Here is a 27273-nt window from a genome sequence, read left to right on the forward strand (position 1 = left end):
CCTGTTGTAGCAGATCAGAACATTGATCCATCTGGTCGTGTATGCTGTCTCCTGCATACTGCATCCATGTAATCTTATATTCTAATTCCTGTTAACCTGGTCCATCTAATTTGGAATATCATGTCTAACAGAGGCCAGTGCCAGATGTCTCAAAAAGAAGACACAGAACCCTATAATGCACCTCACTGAAAGGAAATTTCTTGCCAGCCATCAGGTGATGATCAGATTTCTCTCTGAAGCATGAGCATCAACCATTTTTACAGTAGGTAGCATCACTGAAAATACTACAGCTTTCTGATTCATGTAGGTGTCAAATCTTGTAACTTTTACTCTGCTTTTTATCTCAATAATATCATGCAGTGAGACGTTACACAGAATAATTGGCCAAGCACAGTGGGGCTTTACTTTCAACTCAACAGTATTTCTGTTTGTCTGTGCAAAACTTTACACTCACCTCAGTGCAAGTTCTGTTTGTCTGTCTGTAACTCGATGGCATATGACGTTCTAATGACAATAGCCAGCACATGAAAAATACCTTTAGGACCTTCCAGTAACTTTCACTCAAGCCAGACCAGATCCTTGATTTGCAGCCAAGGGAATTGAAGCACGTCTTAGCACATATCTTAGGGAAAAAATGAGCGGGTCTCCCTATATAACCACACTGCACCCTCATTTCCCCATTTGTGGATATAAATGCGTTGTTTTCTAACAGCTCCCTCCCCATCACCATAAATAAATTACATAAAAGAGGAAAGAAAAATATAATGAGCTTTACAAAGCTCTGTACCCTTTCCCCAGCAGAAGTAGAAGGAAATGAATTTGCATCTCTTTTCAGTGATGTTCTTTTCCGCCCTGAAGCAATCAGAGGAAATGGATATGAACTTATTTCCTTATATGTGAGGAGGCCAGTCATGAAGAAGCAGGGGGGCTGCAGGGCAGGACTGAGGGACATTGGCAGAACTGTGTGTGGGAGCCCAAGACTGCTGTCAGACAGCTGGAGTAGGGCTGAGGGAGCCTAGACTGCAGGAGGTCCACGAGCAGGACATTGCCACGGCACTGCTAAGAGCAAGCTCAGTTGTCCAACTTCTCTCACTCCCTCTCTCATTGCCCATCCACACCCCTTTCCCACAGCTGGGTGCTCACTGGGCACTGCTGTGAGGGAGCTCATGTTGACAGACTCCTTAGGCCTTAGTTAGATGCTGAACAGTGTTGAGGGCAGCTCACGGGGAAGATCCCATTGCTGCAATTATCCTTAGACCACATGACCCCTGTAGCAGGTTGGTTACCCCACTCCTGCCCTGAAGGGGTGAAAACAGCCCTGGGAGAGGATTGTGGCAGGGAAAGCAGCTACTAGGCTGACTGGGGAAGCAGCCGCAGCTGGGCCACGCCCCAATCAGGCCTCAGCTGACCGTACGTAAGAAGCTGGGAGCCAGGAGCTCAGCAGTCTCTCTGTGCTCAGAGTAGGGGTGAAAGTAACTTACAGGACTTAATAGTACTGCGGGAGTCCTGAGGGGGGGCGTGGCCTCATCCAGAAGAGGCGGTGCCTCTCAAAATGTAAAGGCCCTGGGGCACTGGCTGTGGCTCTGAGCCCCAGGGCCTTTAAATCAACCCAGGGCTCCCAGCTGAAGAGCTGACTGGGAGCCGCCAGGGCTCAGGGGCAAATTAAAGGGCCCGGGGCTCCGGCCACCGTGGAGCTGCAGGCCCTTTAAATTCTGGCCTCATCCCAGCTGCCGGAGCCGTGGGCCAGATTTAAAGGGCTCTGGGCTGCCTGCAGCTGCAGCAGCCCAGAGCCCTTTAAATCCGGCCCCAGCCTGGCCACCGAAGCCGTAGGTTAAAGGGCTCTGGGCTGCCCGCTCTGCTCTGAACCCTTTAAATCCAGCCTCAGCCCAGCTGCCCGAGCCGCAGGCAGGATTCAAAGGGCTCTTGGCTGTCCACTGCGGTGGGGAGCCAGAGTTCTTTAAATCCCTGCCGTGGAAGCCGGTGTGGTCCGGCACGGCATACTGGCTCTTACCGGAACACTGTACCGGCTTACTTTCACCTCTGGTTCAGAGAGAGAAGGGTCTGGCTACAAGGAGGTTAACCAGGTATCTGGAGTGGAGCAGGGCTGGGGAAAGGCCAAGGGACCTGGGGAACTCCAGCCTAGGAAAGCCCTGGACTGCAGGCCTGGTGAAGCCTATTAGGTACTGGGTTGCAGGGGCAGCCCCACGGGTAGCCAGAGGCAGCAGGTCAAAACACTCCTTGCCAGTGATGAGTGGCTTATACTGCAGTCTGCCCCAGTGAATGGGGGCTAGTTGGTGTCTGGCAGTAGCCCATGACTGAGGCAAGGCAGGGATAGTGGGTGGAGGTTCTCCTGGGAGGGGGAGACTTAGCCTATGGGGGTACTGCCAGGGGGCAGCACCCAGTTAAAGGGGCACTGGGGTCCTGGGAGGGACATAGGGGCCAAGCAGCAGCAGGACACTGGCTGACAGAGGGTGCTCCGGAGACTGGATGTGCTAATTCCCTGAGAGACCAGCAGGAGGTGCCGCAGGGATGAGTCCTGCACCGTCACAATTGCGTACTCCCAATCTGGACACTGATAGGACACTGCCTTGGGGTGGCAATGTGTGCTGCCTGAGGGGGAATGTGTCCCAGCAGGTCACTGCTGTGGGGAAGTTCACACCACCTGAGTACTTCCCCTTTTATTGTTCCCAAGAACCCAGTAGGACAGAGCTTGACTTCTCCTCTAACCATCTATTTCCCCTTCTCTCCCTCTTCCCCGTCCACTCAGCTCACTATCTAGTCCCCCAGCCTCCAGTCCCTCCTCCAGGCGCCAGTGAGGAAATACTTGACGATTTTGACTGGAACTTGATCACCTAGCATGTTACAGACTTGAGAGCCCATCCCTTGTGAGGGACCTGGGAGGGAAGGGGAGCATGGGGTGAAAGGTCGCAGGTCCAGCTGCCCAAGCCTCCCTGCCTTGCCTGTATATAGATATATATTCTCTCTCTGCGCCAGAGAAGACACCACAAGATGCTGCCGAAGATAATCCTTCCTTGCGTCCTGTTTTACCTTCTTTTTTTCTTTTGTTCATTATTATTACTATCAGCAATCGAGCATGGCCCTCCCCCACTGGCCTTGGACACATCAGATCGGCTCCCCCACATTGCATGGTGCCCTGCATGTGGTGGAGGGTGGAGCGATGGCTCCCTGGTGCCATGACAAGACCTTGGAAGGCCGAAACCTCAAGAGCATCTTTCTCTGCCTCCCTCATTTTGCATTTTACAATCCCTCTTTGCTGGTGAATCTGTTGTATTGGCTGCCAGGGTGAGAGAGCCTAGTGGACCCTGGGAGCCTGTAATTATGTTGTTTCATAAGTGTTGTAAAGGTCAGGGGCTCAAAGGGACATTGGAGGGGTGATTTTAGCTCCGTGATCATTCTCACACCAGCAGGGGATGGCAAGAGGAGAAGGGAAGACTCTGAAGATAAAGAAAACAGAATCTCTGCGGGGGTGAGCTACAGCTGGGATTTGGGCCGAGGTGGGAGAGGGAGGCCCTCAGTGCAGAAAAAGGAGAATTTCAAGCACAGATGCATTTGGGATTCAGAGAACACTGCCATTTGTAAGGAGATCAGAGGGAACCTGACCTGTTTTCTATGCTGACTTTTGCAGTCTCTGGGAATGTGAAGCCCAACTGTCAAGTAGGGGGAGCTCAGCAGGTGTGTTTTGCACCGGCATTGGGGTGATCGAGTACAGCACACCAAATAGCATTCCCCGGGGCTTTTAACGTCACCATCCCCCCTCCCCCTCCACTGTCCCTACAGCTATGCAGTGAGGCTTTTATTTGTATCTCCAAAGAAGACACCTGCAAATTAGGAAGCATTCCCCCTACCCCCCCTCAGTTCTTGTTCAGTTAGTTATTCCCCCTATTAATTTCTTTGGAAACTGTCCTTGCCTGTGGTGCAAGGATGCAAGCAAAGCGAGTCTTGTCTGCATAAATACCCGGTCAGTGGTTCCCATTGGGGAGTGAACCAAGGATGGAAAGAAGAAGCCACTGCTCAGAACTGAGGGAGATTTGGGGACTTGTAGGTTAGAGTCTGGATTCCTCCCTCCCACCCCAGTTGAAGAAGTGTGAGGCTTCACAGTTATGTTTCAGAACCATAGATGACAGGACAGGAGGTGTGGGTCAGATATTTAAACTGCACAGCCAAAGGGAGGAATGGGGAGCATGGGTCTGATCCCCTCACAGGTCAGCTGGAGAGAGAGGGTGAAGAGTTGGCACATCCCAAAATCCAAACTCTGTGTGAGCACTTGCAAAGAAGGAAGAAGAGCTGTTGAAGCAGGAATGAGTGTTGAGCTTCCCTTCCCCCAGCTGTGTCCCCTGTTTCTAGCATGGCTCTGTTCTGTCAAACCTCTTGTTTCCTCTTTCTGTTTTGTAGCCCCCTAGCCCCTGTTTCTTGGTGAGGGGAACCAAGTTGGAAGCAAACCATCATGGGGACTCAACATGCTAAGGGTGGGGGAGATAATTTAGCATCGCTATATAATTTGCTGTTGAGATAAACCAATTGGATCTTTGTCGGGAAGATGGACAGTCTTGGATTTGATGGGGGGAGGGGGGTACTGTTTTTTGTTGTGTTTTTTTTAAGTGGGGATGGTCATCACTGAGCATTCCCAAGAGAAGTGGGGAATCCCAGAGCCGACTTCAGCATGGAGTTAGCCAGCAGTTCGCTCTGTTGCCCAGGATGGGAATGATAAGACCAGGAAGCCATGTTCAGTTGGGTTTCTGTGGCACAGAGCTGCAGAGATCCCCTCCCTCCAGGTGCCACTCAGTGCTTTGCAGGGGATGTTCCCAAGAGCCGGGCCCATGGAAGTTGTTCAGGAGGCCGCTTGGCCTTTCAGAGAACCCTGAAAACAAACCCTGAAAGCAAACCAAGATGGCTCCTTTGCGTAGTCAAGTGCTCCTCACTTGCATATTCATTTGCCTTGTTTGCATATTCAGTTGCGCATCGTTTGCATATGTAAATATATGCCGGTCAGTGTGCAAACCAGCCTCGCCCCCCACCCCTGAAATACCGTGCATCATTTGTGGGCAAGATGGCATTGGATTGGACACGTGGAGTCAAAGGGCTTCGCACTGGAACTGCACTGCAAGCTGGTGACGTAGCCTGTCAGGAGTGAAGGGATGCAGTCAACGGAGATCAGCCTGCAAGCGAGAGGAGTCCCTTGCACTGTGGTGTGGCCCATGATGCTTTGTGTCAAAGAGAGAGGAGAGGGGGTGTGGCCTCACGAGTTTATTTTTGTGCATGCTTTCTTAATAAAAACAAAAAGTGAATGTTTATGGTTTAACCCTTTTGGTGCTGCTGTTGAGTTATTTTTCAGTGGCTACTGGTCAGGTGAAACACAAGATTTATCAACTTTATTGTTAGGGTTTGGCTCCTACCTGCATAGCCTGGAGAGAGAGGAGGAGCTGCCTGCACCAAAGTCAGATATGAAATCAAGACCCTCTGTAGGAAGGACAGCCCTAGTAGCTAGTGAAAGAGCTGCACTGTTGAAGCTTTACACTTCATTTAGGTCAGACAATCTCAGCCTGTTCATTCTATCCATTGCATAATGCACAGAAGAAAGGCAGCATGGAATTACCCCAAATGTAATGGGAAATATTTGTGTTTTTAATTATCTGCCTATCACTGCAGTGCATAACTTTGCATTTATTAACACTGAATTTCATCTGCCCTTTTGTTGCCCAGTCACCCAGTTTTATGAGATCCCTTTGCAGTCAGCTTTGGAATTAACTGTCTTGAGTGATTTTTGTATTGCCTGTAAACTTGCCATCTTACTGTTTACTCCTTTTTCTAGATCATTTATGAATATGTTGAACAGAACTGGTCCCACCAGAGATGCTGGGGAGAGCTCACTATTACCTCTCTCCACTGTGAAAACTGATCTTTTATTCTTTACACTGTTTCCTATCTTTTCACCAGTTACTGATCCATGAGAGGACCTTCCCTCTTATCCCATAACTAGTTACTTTGCTTAGGAGATTTTGGTGTGGGACTTTATCAAAGGCTTTCTGAAAGTCCAAGTAAACTATAGCCACTGGATCACCCTTGCCCATGTGTTTGTTGACCCCTCCAAGAATTCTAGTAGATTGATTAGGCAGGATTTCTCTTTCCTCCCCCATGTCACGTTCATCTCTGTATTGGTAATTCTGTTCTTTACTATAGTTTCAACCAGTTTGCCTGATACTGAAATTAGACTTACCGGCCTGTAGTGTTCAGGATCACCACTTATGCCAATTTTTAAAAAGAATTTCACATTATCTTTCCTCCAGTCATCTGGTACAGAGGCTGATTTAAGTAATAGGTTACATACCACAGTTAGTAGTGAAACTGTGGTGCCCAGAACAGAACACAGTACTCCACCTGAGACCTTACTAGGGCTGAGTAGAATGGGACAGTTACCTCCTGTGTCTTAAATACAGCACTCATGTTAATACACACTAGAACATTAGCCTTCACATTGTTGGCTCATATTCAGTTTGTGATCCACTATAACTCCAGATCCTTTTCTACAGTACTACTATGTAACTAGTTATTCCCATGCCATTAATACACAGTAGAATATTAGATATGACCAGGAAGCCATGATTTCCAAATTCTAGATTTGGAATACTCTAAGCGTTTGGTGTAGCATTTATTTACACTCAGAGACAAGGGGATCGTGGTAGTGTCCATGTGTATAGATAGCGCTCCCTTGCTTTAAAACTTTTCCATATGCGTCTTTTACTTTGCACATCTAGTCGAATTCTAGGTTTAGAATACTCTAAGCATTGGGGAAGTTCATATCTGATCAGAACTGCGGCTTTGGCCCATCTCTATTTTGCACTGAAGGAAACAACAGGCTGTTTGTATACATGAGTATTTATAGCACTGTGTGTTTCTGTGTGGCCACTTCCTTCCACATCTCTCAGTCCTTTCTCGTGTCTAATGGAAGCATACAGTTTGAATTCAGGCACACCACCTTCCAAGCCATCTCACTTCTGAAATTTTACAGAAGGGGTGACTCAGCTCCAGCCTGCTCAGCTTTACCTGCTGGATGGCAGTCACTGTGCTGATCACTTGGATATCCAGCAGCTTTAGATGCAGTAGGGACATCTCCATGATTGGTGGGACCTACCTCAATTGCCTCATCATTGTATCTCAGGCTGTAATATCAAGGGGACCTTCTAAAGCCATAAAGGAGGGTCCTACTTCTAATGAACCCATGTGACAGCATAAGGTTTGTTTTTCAGAAAATTGCCCCTTATGCCCCACTTACTGATTCTGTACAGTGATGTATTATCTGCGATGTAGAAAATCTCCTTAAGCTGCCATGAAAATAAGAGAAGTGGCCCTTGGGGACAGGAATAGTAGGGAGCAAGGCCATGGTTAACTGAAACAAAAAGACCCTAGGAATACTGGCCTGAAAGGCAGCTTCCAATGCTGATGACCAGGTAGGGGATGTCTGCTACAATGCACTGTTGTGAGGAAAACTAAAATTCCCAGAGGACAATCCTTCTGGGCACTGCTGTGAAAAAGTTCAGGGTCCCAGTAGAAGCAGAGTTAAGGGTGGGGAAAGGTATAATGACAAATTCCAAGGAAAAATGTCGAAGTAACTTCTCCCTGTAATTTAGCAGGTACAAATGATGTGACACATGCTTAATAAATGTAGAACATAGATATTCTGCAACCACATTCTTATTTAGTAATGTTAAAGGAGAAACTACATAATCCACCACACATTGTCAAACTCATTGTTCTGGCTCTGCTGACCTAAAGCAAAAAGTCACTGCCATGGAAGGTGCAAACTTCCCCCTTGCTCTGGCAGTGCTGCCTGGAAGTCCCATTTTAGAGAGTGTTACTGCTGATATCCCTGTCTGCTGAAGTCTTGGTCCTGTCCCGTGAGTAGGAAGTGGAGCGTGTAACTTCCTCGCTGAAAGCACCCTCCAAGATGCCCTGCACTGATTGGCGTGCCTTCTGCCTGAAGTCCCGCCCCACAAATACATAGAGCAAAGGGTTGATGCAGCTGTTCACATAGGCCAGTGCTATAGAGAGGTGGTCCCACAGTGCTACTGCCTCATTAAATCCAGTGCCTGGCATAGCTAGGAAAGACAGTGCCCCAACTACATGGAGCCCAACAGACAAAGAAGGCAACCACCACAACCAGGATCACTCGCAGGGTCTTATCACGGGGTTTGGTAAATAGGGCTCCGTGCATCCTGATGGCAATAAGGATGTAGCAAACTGCCATTATGCTAAAGAGAAGGAGGAAGCCAAAGATAATCCTGGTAATATTTATGGTCAGTAGGGTGGTTGGCCGACTGCAGATGGGGAAGTCCCCCAGTAAGTCATTATAATTGTAAAGGCTACCAGGAATATTAGCACTGGAGAAACCACCAGGAGTCTCACATAACTCTGAAGGGAGAACACTTGACATTTGAAATATGCCAACATTAGGTGAGCTGACAGCAGATTTGGTTAACTCAGAATCAGTTGTGCCTTCTGCAGGATATTCATCACAGGATATGCCAGAGCTCATGGCTGAATTTTTGTCGTAATCTATATAATCTCCATAATCCATATCATCTCCAAACTGATAACAGCATACAGTTTTGCCAAATTCCATCTTTGACGGTCTCACGGTACAGGAAGGCAGGACTGCACATAATGGAGGCGAGGAGCCATATGCAACCACACATCACTGTTGCAAGCCTCACATTACGGTGGTTCTGACACCAAACTGGCTTCATCACCATCAGGCACCGGTCAATGCTGATGGCAGTGAGGAGGAAGACGCTGGCAAACATGTTGAGGATGATGGCTGATGGGATAACCTTGCAGAGGAAGTAGCCATATGGCCAGTACTCATGGAGGATCAGGTGAATGATGGAGAATGGCAGAGACATGCAGCACAGGAAGTCAGCGATGGCAAGGTGCAGGAACCACACAGTGTTCACGGTCCGCTTCATTTTCAGGCCAGCCACCCAGATCACCAAGCCGTTGCCCAGGAGGCCCAGGATAAAGGTGAGAATGAAGATAATTAAGGAACCAATGATTTCCGGTGCGTACCGTAGTATGGCACCATCATCTGGCTTGTATGTGCTGTTACTACTCAGGAACAGAGACATAGTCTTTAGATACTGGTGGGAAAAAAATAGAAGATCATTTGCTATTAACATCATTAACACACCCCACTGCCTGCTGTATGTGTCCAACCTCAAGATTACACTTTCTGTATGTAACCAAACATCCTTGTGTGGGCTGTCAGCACTCAGGATAGAACATATAAGTATGAAAGCACAATTCCCCCCTACTGCCTGGACAGGAAGACCTGGCTGTACTAGTGCAAAGGCTGTTGCAAAATCCTACATTTCTATGTGGTCTAGCCACTAAATGTGGTCATAGTGCCACAGTATAAGGGTGGGTGCACTGAGCTTCCTCTATGTCCAAAATCACCTTTAATGCCAGCACTATCCTTAGTAGAGATTATCCTTTATTGACACTCTCCATTACCCTAATTCCAGCTGTCCCTCCTCACCTCCTTTTAACTCTCTATAAAATATATATAATTCTCTCTTTTACTGGAAAAAATCAGTCTTTGTTCTTTTTTCCTTTAAAATAGAAGTGGTTTCCTCTCTCTTGGATGGTGAGGTTTATGCCCTGAAAGCAATTTTTGTATTCCCATGAGCCTCTGATTTGCAACTGTTACCATGATGTAACAACTAGAACCGTGGAGTCAGCGATTCCATACAGAAGGGGACATTGTCAGCAAAAGTCTTGTGTAAATCTTCCATTTCCCCTGCTTTCCTAGCCAATGCAGCTTAATCTTGAGCACTCCCCAACCCCCACTATTCCAAGGAAGGAGAGACGTAGGATGAAGAGTAAGAAATGGATAGAAAAAGAGAGGTAAATAAAGAGAGCTATTGAGAGAAGAAGAGAAATTGGAATATGGAGTAATAACAGGATTTAATAGATCTCAAAGACCTCTACATACATCAGAAAGTGTCATTAGATGGCACTTAGTCCTGCCATGATTGCAGCGGTCTGGACTAGATGACCTCTCGAGGTCCCTTCCAATCCTATGATTCTGTGATTATCTCCAGATGAAGAAAGAGGCACGGAGAGATTAAAGTACAGTTTTATTCTGAATAATGGCAATGTAAAAACAACACCTCTCCCTCAGCCCTTGGATGTGTTCAGAACAGATTTACTCACTTGAATGACTAAAATAGTTTTGACTGCTTTTCACTCACGTTCCCCTAATGGAGCCAAGATAGCTCAGTGAGAGGCAACTTCATTCTATTTCTTCCTGTGCATTAACAGAATTGTTCACAAGTTCCAGGCAGGTAGACTGATGTCAGACCCATAAAGAGAATCAGGTTGCAGAAGTATCACTGAGGGCATGATCGGAAGATAGTGAAGTTGCACAGGGGTCACCAAGGGTCTAATTCAGCATGCAACATCTTCATTATTGCTGGGAAAGCATGAGTAGGAGAGAACCCAGCGTGATTCTGTTATTATTATTACAATCATAAATTTCTGTTACACTAGCAGCTAGGCTGCACTGAGGCAATGAACACACATAAAAACAATCAAACAGGCCCTGCCCCAAAGAGTTTACAGTCTGTAACATAGGATGGGACAAAAGATGGATGAAATACCAAGGAGGGGAGGACAAGGTAAACAATGAAATAATGATTAACATAAACAGCAGTCTTACCACATCAGCTGCCTACCCAATGTTAAGATATCTTTAGGCATCACAGCAGAGATGAGTTTTAAGAAGGGATGCTATGGACTGTGATGGGGGAGCTGCTCCCAGGAAAAGGGCGGCATAACTGAAAGCATGAAGGAGCTTGAGGAAAATGGCCAATAAAGGCTTGGTAAGGGAGGGCTAAGCTGCCTTCAGAGTAAAGACTGGTAGTTTATATTTGATACAGTGAAGAAGGGAGAGCCAGTGGAGGGAAACAAAGGGGTGGTGGGAGATTTTTACTTCAGTTCCCTAGATGGCCCCCTCAAGGAATTAAACTCACAACCCTAGGTTTAGGGGGCCAGTGTTCAAACCACTGAGCTATCCGTCCCCCAAGTGGACTATGCTACAACGATAGGAAAGCTTCTCCCACCAACATATCTGCTGCCTCATGGGGAGCTGAATTAACTACGCAGGAGGAGAAGCTCTCCCATTGGTATAGGAGCATCCTCAATAAGCACTGAGGTGGTGCAGATGCACTGGTGCTACTGTGGCACTGTATGTGAAGACAAGCCCCAAGTTTGTTGGGCTGGGAGTTAGAAAAAAAGGACATTGTTTTACTTGTCACCTGAGTAAATTTGATACATACATATGTGACATCATTGATATAAACTGGGACCATATAGAACATGGTTTGCAACCAAGGTTCTGTAGTGGCACCCAATCTTATGTAAAGGGGGTCATATAAGGTGTCTAAGACCAGGTTATGGGTTGCTGGTTATGATTATGCTGTCTGTATGTCTTTATCATTTTGTAGTTGAAGTTACAAGTATTAGATCTATGCTGTCTGTATTTCAAATTTGTGCTGTGTCTCTGGGAAACATCCCAGACAAGTTGGTGTTAGCTCTGCTTAGCCTGCTTGATGGCCCATTAAGGACCATCAGCTACACAACTGACCCATGGAGAGAAGGCAGATACGCATTGTAACTCAGCAAAGTATGCAGGGACTTGCCCAAGTGACTCCAGACTCCATTTTACTGTAATTTTCCACAGTAAGAACAAAGAAGTGTTCTTACACCGGGAAAAACCTATATAAGGCTAATGCCTCATCTCCATTATGTCTTCAATCCTGTTTCTTACCTCTGGAGGAACTTTGCTACAAACTGAAGCTTCGCACAAAGGACTGATTACCCATCCCAGCGGGGGATGTTCTCCAGAGACTTGATTTAAACCTGCAGTTTACTCCATCACTGCTACAAGCCTAAACTAAGAACTTTGCCATTACTGTATGTAATTGATTCTATTTAACCAATTCTAGCTCTCATCTCTATTTTTTTTTCTTTTATGAATAAACCTTTAGATTTTAGATTCTAAAGGATTGGCAACAGCGTGATTTGTGGGTAAGATCTGATGGGTCTGGGGCTTGGTCCTTTGGGATCGAGAGAACCATTTTCTTTTACTGGGGTATTGGTTTTCATAACCATTCATCCCCAGGATGAGTTGCACTGGTGGTGATACTGGGAAACTGGAGTGTCTAAGGAAATTTCTTGTGTGATTTGTGGTTAGCCAGTGGGGTGAAACTGAAGTCCTCTTTGGCTGGTTTGGTTTGCCTTAGAGGTGGAAAAACCCCAGCCTAGGGCTGTAACTGCTTTGTTTAAGCAATTGGTCCTGAATTGGCACTCTCAGTTGAGTCCCGCCAGACCCACACCATCACAACATATATAAGTCCTGGCGAGCAAGAACCACTCTGATCATAGCTCTTGTCTTAAGCACTGGCTCTGAAGTCACCAGAGAACAACTTATATGGTCAGTTTAGAAATTGACTTTTTTTTAATGTCCGTTATCTTAAAATTTTTTGCACCCAAGAGGAAGGGCAAGAATGAGTCACTTCCATTAGCAGATAACATGAGCTGCAAAACATCTGGCCTGATGCTGATGAGATAATGCAACACTAGCATGTGGGCAAGTATGGTGCTAACAACAAGAAGGAATGGAAGAGTAAGAAGACCTAGAAGTTGTCAGGGAGCATAGATATGCGCATAAGAAATCATAGTTTTCATAAGAAAATTTGACTTATCGCATGAGATCAAAGCAGTAGATTTTGTCTCTTGCCATGATAACACAGATCATTGCTCCATCTAGTTCAGCATCCCATAGCCTGTTGGACCATCTCACATTACTGGTCTATTTTATCTGGTGTAGCAGATCACAACATTGATCCATCTGGTCATGAATCTTGTATACTGCATCCATCTAATCTTATATTTTAACTCTTGTTAACTTGGTCCATCTAATATGGAATATCATGTTCAACAGAGGTCAGTGCCAGATGCCTCAAAAAGAAGACATAAAATCCTGTAATGCACCTCACTGCAAGGAAATTTCTTCCCAACCACCAACTGATGACAAGATTTCACTCTGAAGCATGAGGACTATTAGCCTCAGCCATTTTTACTGTAAGTAGCATCAGTGAAAATACTACAACTTTCTGAGTCATGTAGGTGTCAAATCTTGTTACTTTTATTCTGCTTTTTACCTTAATGAAAGAGGAAAGAAAAATATAATGAGCTTTACAGAGCTCTGTACCCTTTCCCCAGCAGAACTGTAAGGAACTGAATTTGCATCTCTTTTCAGTGATGTTGTTTTCTGTTCTGAAGCAATCAGAAGAAATGGATTTGAACACTTCATTTCCTTATATGTTAGGGGGCCAGTCATTAAGAAACAATGGTGCTACAGGCAGGACTGAGGGGCATTGGCAGAGCTGTGTGGGGAGTCCAGGACTGGAATAGCAGGGGGGTTGCAGGGAAGGACTGAGGAGCATTAGCTGAGCCCTGACTAAGGGTGGGGCTGAGGAAGAGTAGGATTGCATTATGAGAAGCAGCTGTTAATCACATTGTAATGAAGTGTTGGGGTGATTTTTGTAGCAGAGATTGGTGGGGCAGGAATGGTTTGGATAATGTTCTATGAGGAGCTGATAAGGGCAGCGCGGAGAGATAATGGCCTTGCCGCAGCTTGATTTTCACCCGACTTGGGACATGTCGAGGGAGGGGGCGATGGGAAAAAATTCCCCACTTTAACCCAGTAGAATAACAATATCGTTTTGGTACCGTGGGTGAGCTGTAACGCATTGTCAGGGCTGTCCATTGAACACTTCCTGATTCTCCCTGGTGTGTGTCAGTCAGTCTGTTCTGCGGCTGAGCTGCGAAGCCCAGTCAGTGCCAGGCAAGCTGGATGAGGGGATCACTCATGGTCTTTTCCCTTTCCTTTGGCAGTGAACGCTTATGGTCAGCCTCAGCCTTCTCATCTCTTCTCCGGGCCATCTCCTATGTACCAGATTTCCACCCAGGACAATCCAGGGTATAATCGCCCAGGTAAGGGGTGAAATGAAGACATGTAATATGACTCCCACCCCAGCTGTCTCAGCCGTCCAGCAGCACATGCTGGCAGGGCCTTTCCCCTCTGCTGTCAGAGAGCTGGAGTGGGGCTAAGGGAGCCTAGACTGCAGGAGGTCCCCCAGCAGGACACTGGCACTGCACTGGTGAGAGCAAATTCTGTTGCCCGACTCCTCTCACTCCCCCATCTTGTTCCCATTCCCACCCCTTTCCCATAGCTGGGTGCTCACTGGGCACTGCTGTGAGGGAGCTCATGTTGACAGACTCGTTAGGCCTTAGTTAGATGCTGAACAGCATTGAGGGCAGCTCACGGGGAAGCTCCCATTGCTGCAGTTACTCTTAGACCACCTGACCCCCTGCTCCCAATCTGGACACTGATAGGACACTGTCTTGGGGTGGCAATGTGTGCTGCCTGAGGGGGAATGTGTCTCGGCAGGTCACAGCTGTGGGGAAGTTCACAACACCTGAGTCCTTCCCCTTTTATTGTTCCCAAGAACCCAGTAGGACAGAGCTTGACTTCTCCTCTAACCATCTATTTCCCCTTCTCTCCCTCCTCCCCCTCCACTCAGCTCACCATCTGGTCCCCCGGCCTCCAGTCCCTCCTCCAGGCCCCAATGAGGAAATCCCTGACGATTTCGACTGGGACTCAATCACGTACCGTGTTACCGGCTCGAGAGCCTGTCCCTTGTGAGGGACCTGGGAGGGAAGGGGGGCATGGGATGAAAGGTCGCAGGTCCAGCTGCCCATGCCTCCCTGTGTGTAGATATATATTCTCTCTCTGCACCAGATAAGACACCGCAAGATGCTGCCAAAGATAATCCTTTCTTGTGTCCTGTTTTACCTTCTTTTTGTCTTTTGTTAATTATTAATTATTAATTATTATTATTATTATCAGTAATCGAGCATGGCCCTCCCCCACTGGCCTTGGACACATCAGATCGGCTCCCTCACATTGCGTGGTGCCCTGCCTGGGGCAGAGGGTGGAGAGATGGCTCCCTGGTGCCATGACAAGTCCTTGGAAGGCTGAAACCTCATGGGTATCTTTCTCTGCCTCCCTCCTTTCATGGATAACAATCCCTCTTTGCCAGTGAATCTGTTGTATTGGCTACCAGAGTGAGAGAGCCTAGTGGACCCTGGGAGCCGGTAATTATGTTGTTTCATAAGTTGTAAAGGTCAGGGGCTCAAAGCGACATTGGAGGGTTGATTTTAGCTTTGTGATCATTCTCACATAGAGTGAGCAGATGTCCCGATTTTATAGGGGCAGTCCTGATTTTGGGTCTTTTTCTTATATAGGCTCCTATTACCCCCCCACCCCGTCCTGATTTTTCACACTTGCTGTCTGGTCACCCTATTCTCACATCAGTAAGGGACGGTAAGAGGAAGAGGGAAGACCCTGAGGATAAATAAAGGTGCGGGGGGTGAGCTACAGCTGGGATTTGGGCCGAGCTGGGAGAGGGAGGCCCTCAGTGCAGAAAAAGGAGAATTTCAAGCACAGATGCATTTGGGATTCAGAGAACACTGCCATTTGTAAGGAGATCAGAGGGAACCTGACCTGTTTTCTATGCTGACTTTTGCAGTCTCTGGGATTGTGATGCCCACCTGTCAAGTAGGGGAAGCTCAGCAGGTGTATTTTGCACCAGCATTGGGGGGATCGGGTACAGCACATCAAATAGCATTCCCCAGGGCTTTTAATGTCACCATTTCCCCCCACAGCCCATCATCTTCCCTACAAATATGCAGCAAGGCTTTTATTTGCATCTCCAAAGAAGACACCTGCAAATTAGGAAGCATTCTCCCTACCCTCTCAGTTCTTGTTCAGTTAGTTATTCCCCCTATTAATTTCTTTGGAGACTGTCCTTGCCTGTGGTGTAAGGATGCAAGCAAAGGGAGTCTTATCTGCATAAATACCCGGTCAGTGGTGCCCATTTGGGGAGCAAACCAAGGATGGAAAGAAGAAGCCACTGCTCAAAGCTGAGGGAGATTTGGGGACTTGTAGGTAAGAGATTGGAGTTCTCCCTCCCTCCCCGCCCGCCCCAGTTGAAGGGGTATGAGGCTTCACAGTTATGTTTCAGAAGCATAGATTACAGGACAGGAGGTGTGGGTCAGATATTTAAACTGCACAGCCAAAGAGAGGAATGGGGAGGATGAGTCAGACCCCCTCACAGGTCAGCTGGAGAGAGAGAGTGAAGGGCTGGCACATACCAAAATCCAGACTCTGTGTGATCACTTGCAAAGAAGGAAGAAGAGCTGTTGAAGCAGGAAGGGTATTAAGCTGCCCTTCCCCTAGCTGTGTCCCCTGGCTGTCCCCGTTTCTAGCGCGGCTCTGTTCTGTCAAACCTCTTGTTTTCTCTTTCTGTTTTGTAAGCCCCTAGCACCTGTTTATCGGTGAGGGGAACCAAGTTTGAAGCAAACCACTATGGGGACTCAAAATGCCAAGGGTGGAGGAGATAATTTAGCATCGCTATATAATTTGCTGTTGAGAAAAACCAATTGGTTCTTTGTCGGGAAGATGGACAATCTCGGAATTGAGGGACGGTGGAGGGTACTGGTTTTTTTTGTTGTTGTTTTTTTTTAAGTGGAGGTGGTCATCATTGAGCATTCTCAAGAGAAGTGGGGAATCCCAGAGCTGACTTCAGCATGGAGTTAGCCGGCAATTCTGTCTGCTGCCCAGGATGGGAATGATAAGACCAGGAAGCCATGATCAGTTGGGTTTCTGTGGCACAGAGCTGCAGAGATCCCCTCCCTCTGGGTGCCACTCAGTACTTTGTAGGGGATGTTCCCAAGAGCCGGGTCTGTGGAAGTTGTTCAGAAGGCCACCTGCCCTTTCAGAGAACCCTGAAAACAAACCCTGAAAAGAAACCAAGATGGCTCCTTTGCATAGTCAAGTGTTCCTCACTTGCATATTCATTTGGCTTGTTTGCATATTTAGTTGCCCCTTATCAGCATATTGTAGTATGACATGCAGAAAGCGGTTGGTTACATTGTATGGAGGTATTGGGGTAGTATTTTTAACAGAGATTTGTGTGGCAGGAATGGTTTGGATTTGTTCATTTTAGGGTGCATCGTCTTCATCACAGTGACAGGTGGCAAGGAGAGGAAGTGGGCAATTTCCCCTCAGGTACTTTGTGATTGGTCAGTGTTGCCATATCTTACAATTATTATCATGAATCTTGTAGTACTTGGTGTTTTTCTTCAAAGACTCAGCTCCTAGATTAATGTGATTACAGAAGAATTCCAGCTTTAATTTAAAACAACCTTTTCTAGCCCTTGCGGTTACAGAGAAAAGCTTGGAAACGGGAGACCAGTGCATGTTAACTGTTCAGAAACCAGCAAAGAATCCCATAAAGATAATTTTAAAATAGAAAAATCTCCTGATTTCTGGGGCCTGACTCGATTTTTGGAACGCTTGGGTCAGCAGTGGTGGCGCTGCGCTCTTCTTGCCTGTATGTCCATGGTTTAGCAGTGCTCATGTTAGCCCTTCCCTGGGCAGTGGGGCAAGGAGCGGCTGATGCCCTATGGGCGCCAGCTGCCCACGCCATGTTAGGGCACTGGCAGCTCAGCCTCCCTCCTGAACCACCACAGCCTTGAAACCTGCCCCATGCTGCCCTGCACCCCAAACCAGATCCCCCCCCATACTGCCCTGTATCCCTAGTCTATCAACACACCCCACCTCAACACAGGCCCCCTTAAATCTCACAGGGCCCTTTAGCCCCGCCCCCGGGCCAGCACCAGCCACCGCCATCACACTTGGGAGGCCCCGCTGTAGAACCACAGGGCCACGGCCTATTCTGCCAGGAACCAAGATGGCCTCCTGTGGTTGCTCCACGCTGCCCGTTTCCAAAATGGAGCTGAAGACGAAAAACCGAGAAGGTGCCAGGATTAAAGGTGGCGACCTCCATAGCTTCATCGGCCCGCTTCCACCACGGCCACGCAAAGCGGCGACCAAGCTGCCAGGATCCAAAATAGCGTCCGTCACGGCTTGACACGACAATATGGCTGCGCTCTGCCGGTATGAAGCTGCCAGGACCCAAAATGGCTCTCGCCACAACTTCAACGGGCCTGATTCCAACATGGCCGCCATCTCACACCGAGCAGCCTTTGCCCTTAACAAAAATGGCGGTCGGAAGCGCGCCCCGTTACTAGGACCTTTCGCTCCCCCCGCTGGGGTCTCAGATTCGAGATGGCGGCGGCCGAGGCGGAGTACGAGTCCATCCTGTGTGTGAAGCCCGATGTCAGCGTCTACCGCATCCCGCCGCGGGCCTCCAACCGGGGATACAGGTAGCGGGGCCGCATCCTGCCGTGCTCTGGCTGAGCGGGGCCGGCGTGTCCCGTCCCGCTCCCTGGGGCAGCTTCACCCGCTCCCCCCCCCCCCCGGCCCGCTTGCTGCCCCCGGGCCCCGCTCTGCCCCCGGCGCCCAGCGGGACTGTCCCGCGCTTCTCTCGTCCCGGGGGCTCCGCGCTCCGAAAGCCTCGGGGGGAGACTGGACTGCGGAGCCTTGGGCCGGGCCGGCTGCGGGCACGGAGGGGGCGCTCGGTCTGGGGGCGCTCAGCCCCCCACACGTGGGCTGCGCAGACCCCTCTACTGGCAGTGCTGGGGCAAGTGAGCTCCCCCGCCCCTTCCACCCCAGCGGGCTCTCCCTGGGCAGGGCTGGGTCGCCTTTGAGAGACGCGTGTGCTGCCCCTGTGTTTGCTGCACTTGTTCTCTGGATAAATGGAGCCTCCTTGTCTCCAGCGGTTGCCCTGCCGCCTGGCAGTCTTCAGCAGTACTAAAATGCACAGGCAAACTAGTAGGGAGGGGGAATCCTCCAAGCTATTTCTTCCTCCCCCTCCCTCAGATTGTTAAAATGAGGAAAATGCAAACGAAGCCAGCATCTCTTTGCTATTTGTAGATGTTTATTTTCCCCCATCTGACTGGTTAGTTTCACTGTCCCAATGCCAGTAGGTTTTACTTCCTAATGCTTGTGTCATAGGCAATGTGGTGTTCGATTTTCTGACACTACAAGGGAAGGAAAAATGACTCCATATAAAAATGGCACCTTACTCAACAGTTCTGCTCCCTGTGTGTGCTCTGAGTCATACAATACCTGCTCTTTTCAGTGACAAATACCTTTTACCTTCCATTATCCCTGCAGATCCAGGACAGCTACAGAAGAGTGAGCTGGATTCTGTTTTGGCTCTTGCACAGTCACAGATTTGACTGGAGTCAGTGTGACTTGTTCTGCATGAATAAGCAGAGGGTTGGTGGGCAAATGCTTCTGGGTACTAGTACCTGCGCTGATCCCCTCTGGCCTTGAGCAAGTCAACTGGGGCCTGACTTTGAGGTGTTGAGCATCTGCAACTTCAGTGGCTTCAGCTGGAGTAGTGGTTGCTCAGCTTTTTCGAAAATCAGAACCAAAATCAGTCTCATGCTCTTCATTTTATGGATGGAAAACATTCTTTCCATGTTGCAGAGGTTTGGGGATTGACTAGCTGATTTTATACTATTGTTTTGATTATAAAAATCAAATATTTAGTCAAATTTCAGGGCTAACTTATGTCCTCAGTTACACCTGTCTACTTTGGCAGACATCAAGAGTGAATGGGCTTAAGTAAAAGTTGAGCTTACCTTACACGACATCGCTTCATAGTGATGTATGAGCCAGAAGGAATTCATCTTGACCCTCAAATCCCGGGATGAGTTTGCCGGGCCAGCAGTTAGCAAATCTTTCTCCTTGCCTAAGGATGGACCATATGTCATCTGGAATTGCAGGACATGATTATCAAACTCTACAATGCCATCCTTACAAAGTCACTGGTATGACTGACTTACACCTTGAAGTGCAAGTGTTGCTAGCCCTAGTAATTTTTAGCTCAAGCATCACTGCAGATGCTATTCCCGGTCATATAAATGTATAATCTGGTCTCTGAAATCCCTTAATTGCTTTGCTTAAGTAACATCCTGCAACAGAGAGTTCCGTGGTTAATGATATGGTATTTGGATGTGTGAAAGTGTAACTTCCTTTTTAATCCATTTTAAACACACTCTGTTTAATTTCAGAGTGTCTCATTGTTTTCCTGGAACAGAATGGGGTAAATAGCAATAACAGTGTGGTTTCCTTCTCTAGGCCATTAATCATTTTTACAGGCCTTCCCTGTTTCAATGCAGCAGCCTTGTACTCTGAACATCTCCTTGGACTGAACCCTTTCCCTTTCCCTTGTCTGTACCTCTAACAACTTTCGATGCCTTTCTCTGGGTTATTTCTATTTCTGCCTGCACAGGGGAGTAAATAAAGAAAGATGGGCCATCAAAGTCTCCTGTGTGGAGCTAATAACAGCTGAGAGAAATTTGAGAGTCTGAGACTTGTACTTAATTTCAGAAGAGATGTGAAATAAGAGAGCAGTGGGTGCTGCAGGTCAGAACTGAGATGCATCAGCTGAGCTGTGTGGGAAGTGCAGAATAGGAAGAGGCTGCAGGGCAGGCCTGAGGTTCTGTCAGTGAACATACCTTGCTGTTCATTTCCCCACCCAGGGCATCTGACTGGAAACTGGACCAGCCGGACTGGACAGGGCGTCTCCGTGTCACGTCAAAAGGCAAAATTGCATACATAAAGCTAGAGGATAAAATTTCAGGTAAGGCAGGGTGAGGGTGTGAGGTTGTTTTATGACTGCTACCTCTGACTCACCCGAGCGGGGGCGCCTTAGTTAATAGCTTAGTATAGCAGTTTTCTTTGTGGGAAAGAATGCATGGGGTTCCTTTCCTTAACTCCTTGCCCTTTATCCTCCAGGGGAGCTCTTTGCTCAGGCTCCCATAGACCAGTTCCCTGGCCTTGCAGTGGAGACTGTGACAGATTCCAGCCGGTACTTTGTTCTCCGAATTCAGGATGGGAATGGTGAGTAGAAAGGGAAGATGCTATGTGGTGCAGCAGGGAGTGTGCCATGGAAAGGCGAATACAAATGAGGTACCTTCTGGCCAGGGCAAAGGAGATCTGGCCATAGCTTGTTGACTGAGTTACATGGATGCTAGCTGCCCTCTTCAGTGCTGGTGTGTGTTTGGAATGGTGAGGTGGCTGGGCAGTTTGTCCATGGATGGGGCTGCTGCGGGGGATTGCAGTAGGCTGAGCAGGTCTGTGGATTGACAAGTGAAGGTATGCGACATCTGGGCGAGGAGTGGGTTGATACCTTGGGCTGATAAGGAATCTGCAAGACTTCCCCTCTCCTGCTGACATCTGTTTCCCACCAGGGCGAAGCGCTTTCATTGGCATCGGCTTCTCAGATCGGGGTGACGCCTTTGACTTCAATGTCTCCCTGCAGGATCACTTCAAGTGAGTCCCATCTTCCTTAGGGCATTGTTCCTCTGCCGGTATGCAGCATGTGGTGGGTGCTCACCCATGGCACCATGGGGGCAGGATTCCTTTGGGCCCTGGTGCAGCCCAGCTGTGCAGTTTCAGCAGTGGCAGTTGACACTGTCAGCCAAGGTATGGGCTCAAAGTTAACCTGGGTCACAGAGTTGTTTTTGCCTCTGACATGGCGGTCTCCCAATTGGTGCCACTGCAGGGCAGGAATGGGGTGGTTGGGATGTACTGTAGTGTTAAAGGGACTGTCCTTCTGGGGACATGTAGCTTGAACTCTCTGCTGCCTGTCTCTAGTGCTGACACTGCAAGGCAGTACTGGTAATAAAGCCAGACAATGTGTCCCCAGTAGAAAATGTCCCATGATCCCTTTGAGGCCCCCATTCATCAAGGGCTCTCAGCTGCTTCTCCTTTTCTTCCTTCCTTGAATCCAGATGGGTGAAACAGGAGACTGAGATCTCCAAGGAGTCACAGGAAACTGACACACGCCCCAAACTGGACCTAGGGTTCAAGGAAGGACAGACCATCAAACTAAACATTGGGGTAAGGATCTCCCCAGCCTAGCCAACTCTGAGCCAGGTGCCATCTCCAGGCTCACAGCTGTATTCCACTAGAGAATCCTCTTCAAATCCATTTTGGTGTCTTTACAGAACATGCCAACAAAGAAAGGAGGGGCACCCAAACCCCGTGCAGCTGGATTGGGGGGGCTGAACCTGCTCCCACCTCCTCCAGGTGGAAAAATCACAGCCCCTCCAATCCCTCCCCCATCTTCAACAGCCATTTCCAACCATGTGACGCCGCCACCAGTGCTGAAATCCAGCAACATGGGCAATGCTGGTAAGTGCTTAGTATGGATGGGAGGGGTCACGAGCACAGGACAACTTATTCTAGTTCAAACTGGAATTATTTTGGGGAAGTTCTGTGGCCTGTGCTCCATTCTGACCTTGAAATCTGTGAATCTCTCAAGCCCTATCAGTTGCGCATTTGGTCACTCATTTGCGTTCAGCCCTGATCAGTACTAATGTAAAGTAGTTCCTGTCTGTTCAGTGTCTTGTGTGAAATGAATTGGTGGTCTCAGTCCTCTGTCTTTTTGGAGCTAGTGTTCATGACGCAAATGATGAGGCTGCTAGTTGTAATGTTGGGAAAATATTGAATTGGGTCACGAGGATGGTACGCATCCCTGAGGTAGTTGCAGCAAAACATAGCTGGAAGCATGGTGGAGACCCAGCAAGAATAGCTAGTAATATAGCCCTGGAACCTTCACGTCACTTCTTCTGAAGGCAGGGTTGTCTCTACAGGTGATCAATGTATTTCAATAGCAGTGACCTTGCAGGGAGGAAATATCCTATAGGATAATGGTATTTAAACACTGTGAGCCTGTTTTATCGACAATTCTGGGTATGTATGTATTTCTTCCTGCCCTTAGATATCCTGTTAGATTTGGACTCTCCTGCATCCATCTCTAAGGCACCAGCACTTGCTGCTGTTCCAGCCAACACAGACCTCTGGGGAGACTTCAGCACTGCATCCAGGTAACTAGCAGGGAACGGGACAGAAGACAGACTACATGAGAAGAAAGGGAGCACTGCAGGGCAGGACTGAGGAGCATTGGCAGGGCTGTGTGGGAAGCCCAGCGCTGGAATAGCAGGGGGGTTGCAGGGCAGGTCTGCAAGGTATTGGCAGGGCTGTGAGGGGAGGCGGGCTGCAGGGCAGGTCTGAGGGGCATTGGCTGGGCTCTGTGGGGAGCTCAGTACTGGAAAAGCAGGGGGGCTGCAGGGGAGGTCTGAGAGGCATTGGCAGAGCTGTATAGGTGGGACAACAATCCCAAGACTGGAACTGTACCCTCTAACAGTCCTTTTGTCCTTTCAGCGCTGTTCCCAATCAGGGTCCTCAGCAGTCCAACTGGGTCCAATTCTGAATGGCAAAGGCAGTGGAGTGGGAACAGACCAATGACCAAGAGGCTCTAGGGGCATCAAGTGGGATCAGAGGGTTCCAAACCTCTCAAGACTTCAATCAAAAATCCTGGACAATCTTTCCTTCTAAAGTTTCCACTTCAATTGAGACTGATTTTTTTTGATCTCACAGTGAAACTGCCAAACCCTGAGGGAACCATCTCAAAATTCCACCATATGATAGCTAGGGAGATGAAGGGAGTTGTATCTTCTCTATCCACCTGGCTATTGAGAGGTGCATCCTATTGTTTCTGAGCTGTACAGGGAAATCAAGAATCCGTAATGTGAGGCCCATGAGGAGGGTTGAAGTTGTCAGAGGCTTTTGTGTTCTTAAGCTCTCCCTCTGGCAAGGGCCAGCTCCCTCCTACTGTTAAAAACCTTTCACAGGTATTCTACAGTAAAGATCCAAATCACTACAGCTTGGCTTGCAGGGCTGAGGGCTGTTAGGGTTTCATGCAGCCTTGTTTGGGGCACTAGTTTGTATTGATGGGTTAGCTATGGCCCTAACATAGGAACAGCTAGGAGATTGGAGCAGTCTGCCTTCTCTCTCCCATGGAACAGGATCTTGTGCATTAATCCTTAATCATGGCATGTCTGTCCAGGCTGAGCCATAACCACTCTCTTGTCCTCTCTCCTTGGTCTGATATGCAGATCTTCCCTGTGATGGGTGTTCCCTGTGGCTTTGCGGGAGGAGACACAGGTCCATTTATAGACCAACCTGCCTCTGGGCCACAGACCTGACACTTTATGATCATGACTTTCTCTTCTTGCTTTGTTCTTTTTAGAAGCTGATCCTGGTGCTGCTTCCCTCCCTGCCCTCCCAAAGCACTCTGCTGTTTCCCTCCTCCGCCACTGAGATCTCAACATGCCATTGAGCTGTTTTAACTGGAAGTATGTAAAAACACCTGTTTTTATAATTGAACAGCCATGCTAGTGGTGTGGCTGGTTAGCGACTGGATTATCCCACCTCCATCAGCACTTCATCTCCCTAGCCTCAGCTGGGATATGTCCTGGTGAGACACCTGCATCTGGCAATGCTGTGTCGAAATCACTTGCATTACAACAGTTTCCCTGCACCCATAGATAGCTCAGGCTGCACTGAAGGAGGGTGGGAAAGGGACAGATCCCATAGGACACCCCCCCACATCCAATCTGTTTGGGGAGAGATTGATAGCAGGTGGGAAGCTGGCTGAACCCTGATTAGGGTCAGGTCTTGCATGACATATGAGCTATGACAGCTAGGCCATTTTGGAAATGGATGCTCTCTCCTTGTGCCACCCCCCCCTGTGTAATTTTCCACTTGTGGGATTTATTTGCCATGATGACTTAATGTGATCTGAACCCCCCTGTCCCTCAAGCCCTTCTTAAGGGCATACAAAGTCTCTTGAGGCAGCGGGGTCTTGTACCTCATTCCTTGTTCTGTTGGGGAGGCTCTTAAAGCCCCTTGCTTTTCATTCCCCCCTACCCTGCTTCCAAGTAGCCATGCAACTCCACTTGCTAATCTGGGTCATTTTACAGGGAAGCCTGGCCACCTACCCACTTCCACCATATGGGCTTCAGTGGAGTCCCTAGCAGAGCAGCCAGTCTCCCCAACCCTCCTGTAGCTGGGATCTGCTTTCTAGAACACTAGACATGGGCTTTGCAGGCAGTAGGGGTCTTCTTGTTTGTGACACTCAACTAGTGGCAACACGTCTATCCTCAGATGTACCCTGGAAGCACTAAAACTTTGCTCACTGAATTTCTGCCCTCCACGTCTAAAATCGCAGGGCTAAAGTTCTAAAAGGAGAGCTGCTAATTGGGCACTTTTGTACTTCCAATTGGTCTCCAACCCTTTTTCTCTCTTCTCCGCTGTTGCGATTGCAGACTACCTCTCTGCAGGCTCGCTAGTCCTGAGGGCATTGAGAGGCCAATTGCACTTGGAGTATATCTAGGGAGCAAAAACTATTTTGGAGAGACGTGTGGGAGTGCCATGTCTCTGTAAAGCTGCTGCAGTTCCACTTGTGGAGGTGGGGACCGGACTGCTGGTTTGGTTGGATGGATTTTAAATAGCCACCTATTCCTGACCGCCAGCTGTATTTTCCCCTCTTGATATTTGCTCCTGAATCTCACTGTTGATTTAGCTTCCTGTCTCCGAGGTTTCCCTTTCTCCTATGAATTTGTTACATGGGTGAGTGTAAATCATTAACCCCTTCCTCTTCTGCTGTTCCCTACCCCAGGCCATGTGCCCTGGCTGTTGGCTCATATCTTCCATATCAGTGGCAGGTCCAGTCATTTCAATTATATATCAGTTTCCAAAACTAAGGAAGTTCACAGCATCAATTAGCAACTAACCAGGAGCCTCTTCCTCTGTGTAATGTCTTAGCTAGTATTCTGGAGATAATATATTATGTATTTACAAAGCTGAAGAAGCAAAAATTAAAGTTGTATGTATATAAAGCATAAAATGTACGGTGCAATAATGGTAATTAAAAACAAGAAAAAATTGGGAAAATGAACTCTCTCTTAAATGAAGCGACAGAGTCCTGTGGCACCTTATAGACTAACAGAAGAATAGGAGCATAAGCTTTTGTGGGTGAATACCCACTTCGTCAGACGCATGTGTCTTAAATGAAGTGAATTTTGTGCTGGGGCAGCTGCCCTGTTGACCATACTGCATCACACTAATGGTTCATCAAGTCCAGCGTCCTGTCTCTGACAATGGACAATACCAGAGCTTTATGGGGAGTGTACAGAGCAGTGTACAAGTTTGGGGTCATCCAAGCATGGGGTTGTGTCTCTCACTACCTTGTCTAATAAGCATTGACTGACCTATCTTCCATGAACTCATGAAGTTATCTTTTGAATCCGATTATGCCTTTGGTCATCACAGCGTCCCCTGGCAATGAGTTTCACAGGCTAATTGTGCGTTGTGTGTAAGAGTATTTGTTCTTGTTTGTCTTAAACCAATGGCAGGAGTATATAGTAGTTGAAGTGCTTTAGGATGAAAGGCATTATGGGGAATATTTCTCACTGAAACCCACTACCATTGTGCACCTGCAGCAGTACCACAAAGTGAAGCGATAAACCCCTGGCACTGAGCAGCCAAACTTCATGGTGTGAGAGTTCTTCTGCACTCCTAGAACATATTCAGGGGAAAGGCTAGTAACGTGTTATATGTGTTGAAAATCTTGAAGTAGAAATGAAAATGAACAGCTATGTTAATGCTCTGGTAACTGTTAGAGAGAGCTAGAGACTTTGCTGTCTAGGTCATCAGTAACTTCAACCCAGATCAGTATAGATAGGAGCGGCTGGGAACAGTTTTCTATGGTGGCTGATTTGAAAGGTGTTTGATGGCTTTCAGTTACCAGGGGGGAGACGTGTCCCATACCACAAAATGCTTATTTTCCCAGTGTTAGACATGGCAGAGAGGCTAAGGATTGGCCTTGGAGGCTACGCACCCCTGCCGATGTGGGGAGTGACCTTCTCTTAGTCTTGGTGTGAAGCATGGTATCAGAGGCGGCTGGTAATGTAGTTCTGCTTGTTCTGTGGGTAAATGCAGGCTTATGTACAGCAGCTCCTTTCACCAGAGTCAAATCCTCAAGGAAGTAACAATGCGGGGAGGTACTAGAAAGGGGGAGAAAGAAGGGGATTGGACGGAGCAATATGGGAATGTGTGAGGAGGAGTGCAGGGAAGAGGAATGGAGATCCTACTGCTTTGGTAGCTTTGATCTTGGTTTTGCACGTACAGCAGCATGGAGGAACTAGTAAGGGAACCAGTTTGAATTGCATCATCTTGATAACATCCTATAAATCTGCCCCCCCCACATGCATTATGAGCAGGACAGGGAGACAGCTCCTCTTCTCTGTTTGCAGTGAAGAGGGTTTAGTTCTGGCATTAGGTTATTGGTGCAGTGACCCTAT

The 27273-nt window shown here is 48.0% G+C and overlaps 2 protein-coding genes across 4 annotated transcripts; one reads left to right on the forward strand and one right to left on the reverse strand.

Annotated features, from left to right (window-relative positions):
• Window positions 1–7860: 7860 nt before the first annotated feature.
• LOC115644516 (C3a anaphylatoxin chemotactic receptor-like) lies at window positions 7861–9140 on the reverse strand. The gene is given in 3 exon segments (XM_030548999.1): window positions 7861–8143; window positions 8145–8632; window positions 8634–9140. Coding segments are annotated over 3 exon segments (1278 nt in total).
• A 9030-nt stretch (window positions 9141–18170) lies between these two features.
• NECAP1 (NECAP endocytosis associated 1) lies at window positions 18171–25864 on the forward strand. 3 transcript variants are annotated; one of them, XM_030538136.1, is made up of 9 exons: window positions 18171–18372; window positions 19226–19246; window positions 20602–20702; window positions 20858–20962; window positions 21313–21394; window positions 21856–21964; window positions 22072–22258; window positions 22848–22953; window positions 23291–25864. In XM_030538136.1, exons 1-9 carry the CDS (start codon window positions 18275–18277, stop codon window positions 23337–23339), a joined length of 858 nt encoding a protein of 285 aa, XP_030393996.1. In that variant the 5' UTR covers window positions 18171–18274; the 3' UTR covers window positions 23340–25864. The 3 variants fall into 3 exon arrangements, with proteins under 3 accessions (XP_030393996.1, XP_030394004.1, XP_030394011.1); XM_030538144.1 differs by lacking the exon at window positions 19226–19246 and having other exon boundaries at window positions 18172–18372; XM_030538151.1 differs by lacking the exons at window positions 18171–18372; window positions 19226–19246 and adding an exon at window positions 19262–19887.
• The last annotated feature ends 1409 nt before the right edge of the window (window positions 25865–27273 follow it).

This window comes from Gopherus evgoodei, chromosome 1 (genome assembly GCF_007399415.2).
Source record: "Gopherus evgoodei ecotype Sinaloan lineage chromosome 1, rGopEvg1_v1.p, whole genome shotgun sequence".
Classification (NCBI taxonomy): Eukaryota; Metazoa; Chordata; order Testudines; family Testudinidae; genus Gopherus; species Gopherus evgoodei.

What these genes read in the sequence shown, in the direction of transcription:
- NECAP1 (XM_030538136.1), top strand. Translation starts at nt 18,275, where the DNA reads ATGGCGGCGGCCGAGGCGGAGTACGAGTCCATCCTGTGTGTGAAGCCC. An exon ending in GCCTCCAACCGGGGATACAG is followed by an intron (nt 18,373 to 19,225) that starts GTAGCGGGGCCG and finishes TTATCCCTGCAG; the next exon opens with ATCCAGGACAGCTACAGAAG. An exon ending in GACTTCAGCACTGCATCCAG is followed by an intron (nt 22,954 to 23,290) that starts GTAACTAGCAGG and finishes TTGTCCTTTCAG; the next exon opens with CGCTGTTCCCAATCAGGGTC.